Source organism: Sciurus carolinensis, unplaced genomic scaffold, assembly GCF_902686445.1.
Source record: "Sciurus carolinensis unplaced genomic scaffold, mSciCar1.2, whole genome shotgun sequence".
NCBI classification, from domain to species: Eukaryota; Metazoa; Chordata; class Mammalia; order Rodentia; family Sciuridae; genus Sciurus; species Sciurus carolinensis.
In genome coordinates this window covers 189,041-205,122 of record NW_025920213.1, presented here as the reverse complement: position 1 = coordinate 205,122, position 16,082 = coordinate 189,041, and the positions used below count along the sequence as shown (strand labels likewise).

The 16,082-nt window shown below is 53.6% G+C and overlaps 1 protein-coding gene across 2 annotated transcripts in view; it reads left to right on the top strand.

Annotated features, from left to right (window-relative positions):
- The window catches only part of Eif2ak3 (eukaryotic translation initiation factor 2 alpha kinase 3), a 58,108-nt gene extending 46,102 nt beyond the window's left edge, over positions 1-12,006 (top strand). For both annotated transcript variants that reach the window (XM_047538006.1, XM_047538007.1), the window contains 5 exons: positions 721-1,501; positions 3,867-4,034; positions 9,263-9,364; positions 10,399-10,461; positions 11,030-12,006. In XM_047538006.1, the coding sequence (XP_047393962.1) occupies positions 721-1,501; positions 3,867-4,034; positions 9,263-9,364; positions 10,399-10,461; positions 11,030-11,206 (1,291 nt within the window). In that variant the 3' untranslated portion in view covers positions 11,207-12,006. The remainder of the gene's footprint in view (positions 1-720; positions 1,502-3,866; positions 4,035-9,262; positions 9,365-10,398; positions 10,462-11,029) is intronic.
- Positions 12,007-16,082: the final 4,076 nt, after the last annotated feature.

The following is a 16,082-nucleotide window of genomic DNA, read 5'->3' as shown; positions in this document are numbered from 1 at the left end:
TGCAACCTGAGGCATTAGCTGCTTTTCTTTCCCTCCATTCTTTTATTAAAAACTTTTTTATTTAGTTTTTCTCTGTGCAGTTAACAATTTACAAATCCCTTTTAAATAGTTTTGAACTATTTGTAGTAAAAAAAAAAAGCCACATAAACATAGTGGCCTGAAGACATTTCCACGGTAGCTGCGACGAGCTGTAGGAAGGGGGGCCCTTTATAAACTGCGGGAGAGGAACAGGTACCAGGTGTGGTGCACACTGGAATCCCAGCAGCTCTGGAGGCTGAGACAAGAGTGTCGAAAGTCTGAGGCCAGCCTGGGAACTTACAAATAGAAAGGTCTGGGGGATGTGGCTCAGTGGTTAAGGGCCCTAGTTCAACCCCTGGTTCAACAACAACAAGAAAACAACCAAACCAGAACAGCAAGCGAGGCGCGTGCAGGTAGCGTCCCCACACCAGGTGAGACTCCCCTCGCTTCCCACCCAGGTCCCTGTTAAGCACACTGTAGATTCCAAGTAGCTAACCCGGGGAGGGGCCCAGTGCAGACAGTGCTGGGCCTTGGCCAGGGCTGCAGAGCCGGGAGTCCTGTCCTTGGCCTCCTCAGTGCCCAGGCCTGCGCTGCTCTGACCGTCTGTGGGCTGTGCGGGCCTGGCGCCCCTCCAGGCCCGGCGGGGGCAGGTGCGGCTCAGACCCTGGTGAGTGCTCATCCGCCTGTTTCTCCCACTCGCAGCACAGAGTGGCCGCTCAGCTCGCCCAGCCTGCTGGACGCACCCTCGGTTAAAATTCGCAGAATGGACCCTTTCTCCTCAAAAGAGCATGTCGAAGTCATCGCTCCTTCGCCGCAGAGAAGCGCGTCTTTCTCAGTGGGCATCTCCTGCGGCCAGACCAGCTCTTCTGAGAGCCGGTTCTCTCCTCTGGAGTTCTCGGACGTGGATCTCGGCGACGCCCGAGGGTCGGGGGCTGCGCCGAGCGGCCGCGAGGACCACCTCCTCGCGGACCGGGGTGTGGAGGGCGGCCCTGCCGGCGGCAGTGGCGGGGGGCACCCCGTCGTGCCCCGTCCCTCGGAGGCGCGCCCCGCCGCGAGGCCGGGGGAGCGGACCTCCTCCTCCATCGTCTTCGAGGACTCCGGCTGCGACAACGCATCCAGCGGGGAAGGGCGCGGGACGCAGCGACTGCGCATCGGCAGCCTCCTTGCGCACAGAGTGGCAGCTTTCCAGTGCTCCGGCAGCAGGTCATCTCCCGAAGCCACCCTGTCCGTCTCTCCCCCAAGACCGACCACGCTCAGCTTGGATCTCTCCAGGAGCACGGCGGAGAAACTGCAGCCCAGCTCCCCGAAGGTGTATCTGTACATCCAGATGCAGCTGTGCAGGAAGGAGACCCTCAAGGACTGGCTGAACCGCCGCTGCACCTTGGAGGAGAGGGAGCGCGGCGCGTGCCTGCACATCTTCCTGCAGATTGCCGAGGCCGTGGAGTTCCTGCACGGCAAGGGCCTCATGCACAGGGACCTCAAGGTCGGTGTCTGGAGGCCGCAGGATCTAGCTGCCTCGCCTGGGGTTCCCGGGGGGCCTGCGAACGGGCAGGTGCGAGGCACCGAGGGGGCGCAGTGGCGCCCGGCGGCTGGAGAGCCTCAGGCGGCCACCCTCCACCCTGGAATGCGTTCCTGCGGCCTGCCGGAGCAGGTGTTCCCCAGACTGTGGGGGAAGAGGCGCACTGCCCCCCAGCTGTACCCGCCTTGCATGGCTCTGCGTGACCGCTGCACACGTGCCCCTGCGGCCCCGGGAGGGACCCCCGTGGAAGGAGGAGTCTGTTCACCGGCCAGCTCTGAGTGGGGCACCTGTTTCTTGACGAGGGAACTCTGGGGGAGAAGCTGGGTGTAGAGGGGCAGGACACGCTGGCCAGGTGACCAGAGCCTGCAGCCGGCCATTGCTTTGGTGGCCGAGTGTTAGTTAGGTGGCGGAGCAGCGCAGCATGCGTGCTTGCCGGGATTGCTTCCTGAACCAAGCCGCGTTTCCCTAGTGTTTCTGGAAGAATCCACAAGTTTTATTTACTTTCTGCCTCGTTCCACATGCTCATAGTAGTCGACAGTAGGTGTATGAACATTTGAAATTTAAAATATTTTATTAGAAATATTTTTCTAATGAGATGGCTTAAATTCCTAATAGGTTTAATTTTATTTTGAGTAATAGACTTTAGCTGCAAGCACCAAAGTAGCTATTGGGACAAATGTAATTTTCTTCTGAAGTCAGCAGTAGGTTTTAACATTCCTGAATGAATTCTAAGAATTGGGAGATAATAGGAATAAAAATTAGAAAGAGTTCCCACTTCAGTACAGTCGTTGGTTAGATGTAGTCCCCATGCGCAGTGACTTAGATGGGTCCAGGATGGCTCTGCCCTGCGTCAGGAGTCCAGAGTGGAGGCTGGAGTGGAGGGGCAGCCTACAGAGGGAGGCCCTTGGACCTGAGGAGGCCACCAGCTGGCTCACACACAGGTGCTCCTTTTTTGTGTGTGCTGGAGGTTGACCTCAGAGGCACTCTGAGCCACATCCCCAGCTGAGTTGCTGAGGCTGGCTTTGAATTTACAGTCCTCCTGCTTCAGCCTCCTGAGCCATTGGGATTACAGGTGTGTGCCACCACGCCGCCTGCCCTCCCACAGCCACACAAGCCCAGCAAGTTGAAAGACAGTTTCATTTTCAGTAACAATGAACATTCTTCTGATTTTATACTGTCGACAAGATGCTGGTGACTAGTTGCTTAATGCTACAGTGTTGTCTAAAGATTTTTTTGTGTTTGTATGTGCACCAGAAAAATAGCCAAGAAGTTAATCTGCCTGCCCCTAGTCTTGGACTCTGTCCCTGGCCTCCCAGTTCCTCAGATACAGTGTTCTGTGCCTCCAGGAGAGGTCCTGGGGAGGTCCTGGGGTCCTTCCACTTGGTCCACCCAGGGTGCAGACCCATCCCCGAAGGCTCTCCTGGCAGGGAATGGGATTCCACGGAGGGTTCGGCCCCCCGGGTTGCTGTGCTCAGGACTCCCTGGGAGGCACAGAGGTGAGCGCACAGCTACTGGAAAGCCAGGAGCCGCCAGGGAGGGTCGGAATGGGAGGGTGCAGGGAGGGGCAGCGTCCGCGTGGCCTCTGGCACGGGTCGTGTGCAGAGCTGCCTGCCGGTGTTGCCTGTAAGTCTGCAGGGTCGTTTACACACAGTCACTTCGTTGCTTCAAAGTCAAGATCTCACCCTTGCGCAGTGGCGGCTGGAAATCAGGAAGGACTCGCCGTCTTCCCACAGCCGCTGCTGCAGCTCAGGGACTCCCTTGCGCCTGACCTGCGAGGGAGGAAAGGGTGCACTTGGTGCTGGCACCTTGCGTGGAGGAGCCCCTGGGCCGTGGGCCAGCTGTGCCAGCTCAGAACTCAGTGCAGGGTAGTCCTGCAGCGCTGCGCGAGGGGCGGGGCTCCCTTCCCTCCGGGCGGGTCGCCTGTGTCCCGCGCTCAGGCACCAGCGGAAGGATTCGACTCTGGAGTGCTTAGCCACCACCAAGCAAGGACGGGCTAAGTGGGCCGCAGGGAAGCACAGGCCCTGGGGCCCTGCCACTGCCAGCCGGGTGGCCTCCGTTCCACTCCGCGATGGACCCACAGCCGCGGGTTCTGTGGCGGGGACCGCTCGCGCTGGTCCTGGCAGCGTCGTCCTGGCTGCCCGCAGGTTGAGGACTGAGCACACTGAGCCCTCAGGAGTGGCTCCCTCGGGGTGCGAACTGACGCTCAGTGAGTCCCAGGGCGTGTGCCACAGCAGCCGGGCGGCTGCCTTCCAGCCAGCAGCGCTGTTCGGGGTCGGGCCCGCCGCTCCTCCCCGCGCTCACTCCAGCGCCGCCTCCGCATGTCTTGCAGCCTTCCAACATATTCTTCACAGTGGACGACGTGGTCAAGGTGGGAGACTTCGGGTTAGTGACTGCGATGGACCAGGACGAGGACGAGCGGACGGTCCTGACCCCGATGCCAGCCTACGCCACACACACGGGACAAGTGGGGACCAAGCTGTACATGAGCCCAGAGCAGGTGAGTCCCTCCGTCCCCACCGCCTGCAGTACTGTAGTCTGACACCCAGGAGTGCAGGCAGCCCAGCACCGGGCAACCTGGGGTGGGTCTAGAACACCACCCGGGCAGCCCTCGCCCCTGAGCCTGAGCTTGCCTGCAGCAAGGCCGCCCAAAGCGACCCCCTGCCCGGCCTGAGTCCTGGCGGTCCTGGCTCGGCTGCCCTCTGGTGCGCGTGGCAGGATGTGGGTGACTGAACCCCCTGCCCGGCCTGAGTCCTGGCGGTCCTGGCTCGGCTGCCCTCTGGTGGCCGTGGCAGGACGTGGGTGGCTGGAACAGTGGGCTGGGGTGCTTGGTCTGCAGAGGGCAGGACTGCAAGCTGGATGGGGCCCAAGCTGTGGCCGTCAGGACTCGGGAGCTTCAGCGGCCAGAGCTGGTGCCCACCAGGCTGCTGCAGGCACAGGCTCATCTGTGCCTGGCGCCCAGGCTCGTCCTTCCGGGAGAACCCACGCCTTCTCTCACAGAAGTTTATCTAGCAGTGTTTTCCACAGTAGGAATTAAAGCTGAAAAATTTATGAAGCTTTATTCATTCCATTGAGATATTCAGCCCATCACATCTTGAGATACTTTTATGAAAAAATATTTTCCAAAACAAAAATCAGATGAGTGGCATTTGTTTAAATTTTTGCAAATCTCTTTAAAATCTGACTCATAAAAGCTAGATTCCATAATTTTAATGCACCAATAAAATATGGGAGAAAAAAGCTAGATTGTCATATCTGCTTTTGCATTTAGTCCATTGCCATGTGGTTTTTGGCTGAAGTATATGAAGAAAATGTGACCTCACACAGATGAGTAGATGGAAGAGGAAGCACTGTTGGTTTTTTTTTTTTTTTTTTTTGGTATTGGGGATTGAACCCAGGGACACTTGACCACTGAGCCACATCTCCAGCCCTTTTTCATATTTGACTTAGAGACAGGGTCTCACTGAGTTGCTTGGCACCTCACTGTTGCTGAGGCTGGCTTTGACTTGAGATCCTCCTGCCTCAGCCTCCCAAGCTGCTGGGATTACAGGTGTGCACCACCGCATCAAGCAAGCGATAGTTGCAGAAATAGCTGAGAACCCACACCTTTTTCTAACAGAAAATGACTTTTCTTAAGTTATTTACAAGTGGTACAACGTGTGTAATCCCAGCTACTCGGGAGGTTGAGGCAGGAGGATCACAAGTGCAAGGAAGCTTGGGACACTTGTGAGACCCCGTGGCTCAGTGGTAAAATGCCCTGGGTTCAACCCCAGGTTCCAAAAAGGAAAAGTCATTCACACAGTGTACGCTCAGGCCGCACTTTGTACTGTCAGTTTAACGTTCTGGGTCCACCGTGGACTTTAAGGGAGTCTCCACCTGCGCGTGGTTCTGTAGTGCTCTCCCGACTTTGGAAATGATTGGGTCCCTAAGCGATGCCACTTTTTCACAGTCGGTCACACTTCATCACACAGTGCAAGAAAGTCACCCTGGTCGCCATCACGGGCGTCTAGCCAGAAAAGCTTCGAGTGCCAGGCAGCCAGGGAGCTCCCGGGGCGGCTGCAGATTCTCACAGAGCTCGTTTCAGCGAGAGCCAACTCCCGCACAGCAGCAGACGCTGCCGGTGCTTCTTGAAGTATTGCCACACGTTGCTCATCCCGAAGGAAACGCTTGTCACATAGTAGGCCACGCAACTGGTTTGCCCCTGCTCCTGCCTTCAGCGCTGAGACTGTGGCTCATGTGGCCAGCCAGTGCCCCTCTCCACACATCCGAGAGCAGAAGCGCTTGCTCAGTAGCTTCCAGTCGGCCGCACGGGTATTAAAAAGGCGTGCATTCCCAGGTCGGGATTTAATGCGGTCCCTCATGCTCACTGCTCAGAAAGGACCTTCTGATGAGACCTGGCTTCTTGGTGTACATCTTCACCCGTGAGTGCATGGCACTGAGGGCTGTCATTACCGCTGATCCCCTCGGCTGAGGTCGCAAGTCAAAGGCAGATGTGTGCGTGTTAGGGTAAGAATGGGATTGACCTGCAGATCTCCACAAGGGGTGCTGGGGCCCCCAGGGCCCGTGGCCTGCACTTTGAGAACCAGTGGATTTGATCACACCAGAGGCCAAACAGGAACTGCCTTTGAGGAGCAGAACTTTGTTCTTATGCTACTGTACTTGAAGTGTCTGACTCATTCATGTTATTCAAATTCTAATTTTTCAAGTCTTAAATACTTTGAATGAAAGAGTGTTTTCAAGAACAAGGTATTTAGATGGATTTCAAGGACAGGGAGAGTGGAGTAAGCGTTTGGCTGTGGCTGGGAGCTGGTTCTCTGCAGCGCCAGCCCTGGAAGACAGTGGGGCGAAAGGGTCTGTGGCCCAGGAGCGACTTGGCCCTGAACTCGCTTGTGTGCTGAGAAATCAGGTATTTCTAGCTGGGAAGAGTTTAAAGGCCAGGTGCAGGTGGGTGTGCAGGTGGGGTCTGGGCAGCTGAGGAAGAAGCCCTGGAAGGAGGCCCAAGGACGGGCCAGGGCGTGCGTCCCACTTTAGGGCTGCAGAGACGCCTCTGTGTTGAAAGCAGACACTGACTGTCTCTGATCTCAGTGCAGTAACCAAAGGTGGGGAGGTTTGCTCTGATTTGGGTTTTGGTTTGTTTTTTATTTTTAATTTATTTTGTTTTCCATTCTGATTTTTGCTAGCTGACAACCATCCTACATAACTATCAGACTAATGACTAAGTAAAATCACTCAAAATATTAAGAAAATAATGAAAGAAGTGAGAAGCATTGAATCCACCAGGTTCTCCGTGGAGATGAGCTATCCACAGGCCTCGCCCAGCGCACTGTTGTGTGGGGTGCAAGCCCCGCCCAGCGCACTGTGGTGTGGGGTGCAGGCCTCACCCTGCACGCTGTCCTGTTGGGTGGAGGCTCCGCCCAGCGCACTGTTGTGTGGGGTGCAGGCCCCTCCCAGCGCGCTGTCGTGTTGGGTGGAGGCCCCGCCCAGCGCAATGTGGTGAGGGGTGCAGGCCCCGCCCAGCACGCTGTCGTGTTGGGTGCAGGCCCCGCCCAGCGCACTGTTGTGTGGGGTGCAGGCCTTGCCCAGGCCAGTGTCGTGTCCGGTGCAGGCTCCAGGCAGGCCACGCTGCCCAGCAGCGGGGGCAGGAACTGCAGAACACCCTCCTGGCGAGTGTAGGTGTGAATGAAAAAGAATCCCCTTAGCATACCTAATTAAGTGGAAGAAAAACAAATAAATTTGAAAGGATACAGCAAGATTTTAATTTATAAATAAGAGCCTGTTATACATATTTTGATTGTTTTCTACCAAAGTATCTAACTTAATAGAAGAAGAAATCTGTTAGTCCAGGTAACTGAACAGTCCTGGTTAAACGATGTGGCTAGGACCTGATGAAAAGAAAGAGCTGTGGAGTATCAGTATGCCGTCAACTCACATTGTAGCCAGAGGGAAAAGAGCGGAAAAAACTGACTGTCCGTGATCACTGGGGACGTAGAACAGATTCTCACTTGCTTTTCTGCAGTTTGTAGTTCATCGGCCTCCATCGGAATTAATACATCAGATTTTTAGTAGCATTTTAAAAAATTCTTATTTACGAGGTTGGAGATGATACTTTTTTGTTTTTTGTGCTGGGAATTGAGCCCAGGGGCAACCTCCAGAGTTGCTGGGGATACAAGAATGTGCCACTGCCCCGTGATAATTCCTCATTTTTTAGGTGCTTTGAAAATTACTTTTCATGTGTTCATTAGGTTTTTAAATATATATATTTCATAGCATTTAAAATAATAAGTATAATCAATAATGCTTTCTTTCATATTATGTGTTAATCTGTCCTTTATGTAGGACTGTGGAAAACAATAAAGAAAAAGCAAGTGACCGAGGGCTGGGGTGTGGCTAGCCCAGGGCGGAGAGCAGCCTTGGAGAACAGGGGTCTCCGTGCTAAGTCTCAGACATCAGCAGTGGTTAGCCATTCCTCCTGCGCGCGTGTGCATACGTATGTGTACGTGCATCTTACATGTTTATACTGCGTTTAGGAAGACAGAATTGGATTCTGTTCCATAACATTGTGAATACATTTAAAATGCGAGCACTTCCTGTGTTATCAGGCAATCTTAGGAAGTGCCCCGGCTGCTGGCGGTCACTGAAGGTCTGTTCTGGACATCTTAGCTACTGGATGTTTGTTGTTGGAACCGTCACCCGGGCATCTTGCATCCAAACCTGTGTCATTTCCACCTGCCCCCAGGTGGACGGGTCAGATGGGTCCTGGAGTGGCCGTGAACCTGCCCTGCCTGGTTGCTACTCGGAGTTGGTGTCCGCTCGTGTCATTGGATGCTGCAGCAGGTGCCCCGTGTGCCCTGGAAGCATTGCTTCCCACTTGTCTCCTGTAGGGCCCCCCAGGCCAGGGCAGGTTCCCACCACTACCCTCACTTAGAGGGGAGGAGGTGCCGGCCTGGGGACTTTCTGCTGCTCTCCCCAGGAGGCCAGGTCACACCACCCTTGGTGAGGGGAATCTGCAAAGCCCTCTTCAGCCAGACCTTCCGCCCCCAGGAGCAAGGCTGGGAGCATTTCAAATCCCGCCCTCCTCTGGCCCTTTCCAAATGCCAAGCCTCAGGCCCAAAGAAATTTCCACCAGTCCCGGGCTCTGGAGTCGCCAGGAGGTCACTTTCCATTTGAATGAGGTCTTCTTGGGTGGAGCTGCCCGCTTTGATTCCGGTCCTGCGAGCTGTTTGTGCAGGGTCCTGAGCCTGCTGAATGCGGGGAATGCAAAAGCAGCCATGCCCCTGGGGTCTTTCTCGCTAGCTGAGAAGTCGGGATATGCACAGGAGAAGTGCGGCTGCGGCTGTGGGTAATTAAGCTCCTAATGAAGGCTGACCACAGGCAATGAATGGCGTGGAGTAATGGAGATGTTTTCATAAAAATGGGTGAGGACAGAGGTGGTTGGAAATGGGAGATTTGCTCGAGATAGCGTCTGCTTTGAAAATCCTCACCTGGGGCGGCGGAGGCTCGGGCTGCTCCGCAGCCGGCTCCAGGGTTCTGCGGCCTCCCTGATGCATATCTCCGGCGGCGGGCTTTCCTCTGTAGTGCTGAGTGGGGCGATTACCCCTGGTGTGCGGCGGGAGCAGGGATTACCCTGCGCGATTTCCACCCTGCACTTCTGAGTAAACACTGGGATCAGAATGAAGTGACCCGTCCTGTCCTCTCTGCTAATTAAAGCCTTCTCTGTGTGGGTTTCAGATTCGTGGGAACAGCTACTCTCATAAAGTGGACATCTTTTCTCTGGGCCTGATTCTGTTTGAATTGCTGTACCCATTCAGCACTCAGATGGAGAGAGTTCGGGTGAGTGTCCCCATCCTCAAAAAAAAAGACTGAAAAAGGAAACGAGATTTACAGAAAGTTTTAGAAGAGGATTAAGCTGTACTTGTTGCCAGCAGACTAGTTAATAGGAGCAGAAGAGGTCAGGTGAGCGACTCGGCGTTCTCCATGTTTGCTTCCATGTAAAGCTTAGTCTTCAAAATCTTTTCTTTGGGTTGTTGGTCCTGGGTTGGGGCCTCAGTTCTTCAGGCCTCGTCAGAGTCTCGCTCTCAGTACATCTGTGGGGTGTGCCAGGCAAGCCGGACCGGGAGGGAGGGGGCACGTGCAGAGAGCAGTTCTCCAGAGGACAAAGGGTGCACTCTGTACGCGGCAGAACCAGCAGGCGGCCTGATCTGGGGGTTTTGTTTGCTTTTTCCTTCTTAGAACAAGCCAGAGCCCCTCGGAGTGGTGAAGGCCCTGTCGCGGCCTCCATCCCTCCCTCCTCCCTCCTGGCCCTGTGCTCTTTACCATGGTCCCTGGGGCTCCCTGTTTCCCAGGCGGGCCCTTATCACCATATCCTAGTGGGTGGGCTTCAGAGCTCTCGGCCGGGCCTTGAGGAAGAGGGGTGGTTCTCGTTTAGCACCACAGGGCTCCCCTCACCTGGACGGGCCCTCCAGGCTTTCTGTAGGGTAAACGGAGAGAAAGGGAATAAAAAGAGTAACATTGCCCAGCACCACAAGAAGGGCCTTCCAGGTGCCAGAGAGGGACCAGGAACCAGAGGGTGTCAGCACCAGCAGAGCCCTGAGCCCTCAGAGGGCCCAGAACGGGCTGGGGCTGGCTTCCAGGCCCAAGATCCATGCAGACCTAGACAGGCCGCCCTCAGGCCCTGCCAGCTGCGGGTGGGGGCCCTTTAGTCAGTTTTTATACTGAACTTTCAAAAAATAATCAACGAGTAGCTCAGAGAACACCCTCAGGACAGCGCCAGGCGCCGCCAGCCCTGGGCTCAGTCCCAGACGCGGGATCGAGCTGAGGCCCGCGGTCAGAGTGCTTTTTAAGATGGTACTTCTCTTTCCCTTTAGACCTTGACTGATGTAAGGAATCTCAAATTTCCACCGCTGTTCACCCAGAAGTACCCTCGGGAGGTGAGTGCGATTCTCGTCCCTTATTTCCTTAGTCACATTTAGAACCTTAGCAGTCGGCCGGCAGTTTCCTCAGCTCTCAGAGGAGGAAGGCAAAGCTCTGGAGAAGACGGGGGCCCAGCCTCCCCAGAGGCCTCCCTGCCGGCCGCTGGGCTGAAGTGTCCACCCCGTGTAACTCGCCGCGAGGGAGTTGAGTAAATTGGACAGTGCATGTTATCAAATGGGAAAGACCAGCATCAGGTAAGTCCAGTGGCGAAGCACTGCACTAGAGCCGACTCATGCTTCACTGGCCGCGCTGACCTAGGAGGCCACGTCCTGATAGAAACTGTCATCGTACCTTGTGCAAGTTGATGACTGTTCGCAGGCTGGTTCCTTAAAAAGGGTCCAAGCCAGGCATGGCGGCACAGGCCCTGACCCAGCTGCTTGGGAAGTGGAGGCTGGAGAGTGCGGGTTTGCGCCCTCTGACAGGGCGGGGTGCCTCGCAGAGCTCTTGCCGGGCCCACAGGCCCTGGGCTCAGCGCCCAACCGCCCTCTGCACCGGGGCGGCCGTCACAGCGCCGCTCTGTTTCAGTTCGCAGTGGTCCAGGACATGCTCTCTCCCTGCCCCACGGAGCGGCCTGAAGCCACGGACATCATTGAAGACGGGGTGTTCGAGGACCTGGCCGTCCCGGGGAAGACCCTGCTCAGACAGCGGTCTCGCTCCTTGAGTTCCTCGGGGGCCAGGCAGCCCAGGCAGCCCAGCAGTTAGCCGCGCCCGCCGTGGGCCACCGCCTCCTCCCTCGGGGGCCGTCCACTGCCCTCACTCCATTTTACATTGGCCTGCACGTTCTGCACCACACTCCGCGGGGTCCGGTCACATCACTGTGGCTGGACCTGAGGAGAGGCCGTCTGAAAGGCCGAGCTCCGCGCTCCGCTGGCCGAGCTCGCCTTGGCCCAGAGGTGGGCGTCCGAGAGACAGATCCAAAGTGGGAGTGTTTCTGCAGCCCGGCCGCTCTGCAGTGACGGTTGCTCTAGAAACGTGCTTTCTAGAGGTGGCACCATTGCGAAGCCGATTCCTAGAAGGCCGACTCCACCCCTGTCCTGCGGGCAGACGGGGCACCGCTGGGGGACAGCTGGCTCTGTCACCTGACGTCCTGCTGGCTGCTCCTCACGTGGCTCTAGGGAGGGCTGAGGCTTCCTGTGTTGTCACCTGCAGTAAAGGGAAATGACGCTTTTACGTACATGGGCCACAAGTGCTGGTTCGGGAAGGAAAAGAGCTATAGTAAGAAATGAATTCCTATCGCAACTAACTTCTTCAATCGAGGACTAAACCTGATCATGCCGCATACGTAAGCTTCTAGGTTGCCAGGTCCCCCAGGTGATTATAGATACGTTCAATCATCTCTCGTTAACGTGTTTTTATTTTCCCCTGTAAATATGTTTATTTTTTATTTATCAAAATTCTGAAATCAATCCATTTGGGTTGGTGGTGTACAGAACGCACATAAGTGTGTTAACTATTGTGACTTCTTTCAAGTCTAAATGATTTAATAAAACTTTTTTAAAATACTTATGGTTAACTTTTTTTCAACTTTTTTTATTTAAAAAATTTTTTTTTCACACACGTATGTGGGGTAATGTCTGTCTCATCCTTCCGTCCTTCCCGTTCCCACCGCCCCTCCAGAGTTCCTTCATTCTTCCCTACCCACCCCCCAGCGTGGATCAGCATCCACTTACCAGAGAAAACATTTGGCCTTTGGTTTTGGGGCATTGGCTTGTCTCACTTAGCGTGATCTTCTCTAGGTCCATCCACTTACCTGCAAACGCCATGATTTCTTTAAGGCTGAGTAATATTCCATGGTATATATATATATATACCACATTTTCTTTATCCATTCATCAATCGAAGGGCATCTCGGTTGGTTCCACGATCTGGCTATTGTGAGTTGAGCTGCTGTGAACATTGATGTGGCTGCATCTCTGTAGTATGCTGATTTTAAGTCCCTTGGGTATAGGCCGAGGAGTGGGGTAGCTGGGCCAAATGGTGGGTCCATTCCAGGTTTTCTTAGGAATCTCCACACTGCTTTCCAGAGAGGCTGTGGTTGGCTCTTACTTGGGGGAGTTAGCCCTACAGTGGTAGACTTCCTAATTTCCAGGTTAGGATCATAGGCGTACATAACCCTGCCATCAAGAAAAGCATCTCTTCCCTGATTTTCCAAAGACCTGGCAGGTCCTCTCACAATTCTCAGGATTCGGTATCAAGCGACATCTGTGCGGTGCCCACCTGGGTCAGGGCCTGGACGTCTGGAAAGGACCTTACCCTGGAGGGGTCCCCATGGAGAAGGGCTGTGGCAATCCTTCCACACCTAATCGTTCAGGGCTTTTTTTTGCGCAGGGGATTGAACCCAGGAATGCTGTACCGCTGAGCCACATCCCTAGCTCTTCCTGTTTTGAGATGGGGCCTTGCTAAGTTGCCCAGGCTGGCTTTGAATTTGCCATCCTCCTGCCTCAGCCTCCTGAGCCTCGGGGATTACAGTCACGCACCACTGCACCCGGCTGTTCGGGGCTTTTATCGTGAGGGGATATTGAACTTTACCAAGTGCCTTGATCCTTCATTCTGTTGATGTGACGATGTGTAGGGTTATTGATTTGCACGTGCCAGTCATCCTGTGTCTGGAATGCGGCTGACGTGATCATGGTGTATCGTCTATTTGATGTGCTGCTGAACTTGATGTGCTGGTATCTCGTTGAGTCTCGTGTCTGTGTTCATCAGGATGTCGGTTTGTGGTGGTCTTCGTGGTGTCCTTGTCCAGCTTTGGTAACAGGGCAGTACCGCCTTGGAAGGAGTTGGAGGGGTTCCCTTTCAGTCTGTGGAGCGGTCTGAAAAGCACGTGTTCTTCCAGAGTCTGGCAGAATTCAGCAGCCACACCACCTGTGTCAGGGACTAAAAGGAAATTCTTCTCTTAAGAACAGCCTGACCTTTACAGAGAAATAGTCTGAGGAACACCTTGTGGTTGGCCAGTTCATATGGCGCGCCCCTCCCCCCTCCCGGCTAATAGTTCTGACGATATGGCGCCATCCCTGCTTCTCTTCCGGGATTTTACCTTCCCGCTAGCGCGAACTTGCACCCTCTCAGGAGCCCAGTAGCAGAACACAGCCACCCAGCCTGCGCCTGTCACACCCCTCAGCACATAAATACCTGTGTGAACAATAAACATTTGCAGCTTGATCAGAACTCCTTCTTGCTGTCACTCCCTGTGTCTCTTGTCCCTTCATTCCTTCTCTCTTAGGTTCGCCGTCCTCGTTGATGTCCTGCGGGTCGGGACACATCTGTGGGCCTGGCTTGTCTCTGTTGGGAGACTTTTTATTACAGATTCAATCACATTGCTTGTTACTGGGCCATGCAGCCTGGTTTTTTTGTTGTTGTTGTTGCTGGGTTTTTTTTAATATGCTCTTGGTATAATTTTGGTAGGTCACATGTCCAGAAATTTGCCCATTTCTTCTAGATTATCTAATTTGTTAGTGTAAAGTCTTTCAAAATAATCCCTAATGATCCTCTTTGGATTTCTGTGGGATCAGTGGTAATGTTCCCTTATTCCTCTCTAATTTTATTTACAGGCCCTTCTGTCTCTCTTTTCAGTTAATCTAGCTGAAGGTTTTATTCACCTTTTCACAGAACCAATTCTTTGTTTTATCGATGCTTCACATTGTTCTTTTACACTCTATTTCATTTGCTTTTGCTGTGGTCCTTATTGTTTCTTTCCTCCTTCTAATTTTGGGTTTGGTTTGCCCTTGCTTTTCTAAGACCTCGAAAGGCATCATTAGGTTGTGTATTTGAAATTTATTGTTTTGATATAGGCACATATTGCTGTGTGTCAGGGACCCAGTGGGTTGTGGCTGGAGCTGGGCAAACTGTCTCAGCTGAGGTGCTCGTGGGAAGGAGAGTGGACACAACGTGGGCTGTGTCTCGTCGGCCTGGGCACGTCCTGTCTCCATTTCCACTTGTTTCAAGGAGTTCTTCACGTTCCCTTCTGGCTTCCTCAGGGACTGCGTTCGAAAGTGTGTTGTTCCGTGTCCGTGTGTTTCACATATTCTAGAGTTTCTCTTGCGGTTGATTTCTGGTCTTATTCCTCAACATGGCAACAGCAATCCACCACGAGTCCATAGCCAAGGTCACAGTGATGGGAACTGAGACCGCGCCCTCCAGAGTCGAGGACGAGAGTCTGGAGGCTCTTATTCAATTACTGCTGGAAATGTCAGGCAGATTAGTTAGGCAAGGAGGGAGTCGGACTGTCCCTGTTGGCAGATGATTGGACCTGATACGCGGAAAACCCTAAAGACTCCACCGGAAGACTACTGGAACTGATAAACAAGTTCCAAAAAGTGGCAGGATACAAAATCGACATGCAGAAATCAGTAGCTCTTCTATACTCCAATAATGAATTTGATGGGGACAAAACAAGAACAGCAATCGCATTTACCATAGCCACAAATAAAATAAAGTACCTAGGAATAAACTGAACTAAGGAAGAGAAAGATCTCCACAAACAAAACTACAAAACTAGAGAAAGAAACTGAAGACCTCCCATGTTCATGGGCTGGAAGAATTAAGAGTTAAAATGTCCATACTATCTAAAGCAATTTGCAGACGCCATGCAGTCCCCGTCAGTATGCCAGTGAGGTTCTTCAGAGGCCTGCAAACAGTCCTACAGTTCTTACGGAAGAATAAGAGACGCAGAATAGCCAAAGTGAGCACAAAGAGAAAGCGGAGGCACCCCCACACCTGTCCCGGCCTCGACATCACGGAAGCCAGGCGTGCGTCCCAGGCACGCACACAGTCCAGCTAAGGCTCAGGTAGGAAGACTGTAGGTTGGAGCCCAACCTGACCACATCTCAGAAGAGAGAGAAGAAGAAGCTGGGTACAGTGTAGCACCCCTGCAAACCAGTGGCCCGGGAGGCTGAGGCAGGAGGAGCCGGAGTCCAAGTCGAAGCCAGCCTCAGCAACTCCACAAGACCCTGTTTCTAAATAAAATAAAAAAAAGGGCTGGGATGTGGCTCAGTGGCTAAGCACCCCTGGGTCAATCCCGGTACCTCAAAAAAGAAAAAGAAACTGCTCCCCCCAAAAAAACCAGACACATAAAGTGATGGAGCAGAACAGAGAAGCCAGAAATAAACCTGCACATCTTTACCAAGGTTCTCAACAAATGTGCCAAAACATGCGCATGAGGAAGGCACCTTTCAACAAGTGGTGCTGGGAAAACAAGGTCTCCATGTGCAAAACAAACGACCGCTCTCCCTCACTCTGCAGAAGTCACCTCAAAATGGAACAGAGACCTAAGTAAGACCTGGAACTCTGAAGCCACAGGGTGAAACGGGCCACTCCCAGACAAGGGCACAGGAGATAGAAGCAAGATCACAAATGGGGTCCCAGCAGATCACAGAGCTGCTGCACAGAGAAGAGTCGATCAGTCTGCAGCATGCGGGGTCATTGCCAGCCACTCACCTGACAGAGGGTCAATATCCAGAATGTGTGAAGAGCTCAAGAAATTCAGGACAAGCAATCCAATTTCCAAAATGGGCAAATAATCTGAATGGACCCTTCAAAAGAAGAAATACAGAAGACCAATAGATCTATGCAAAAATGC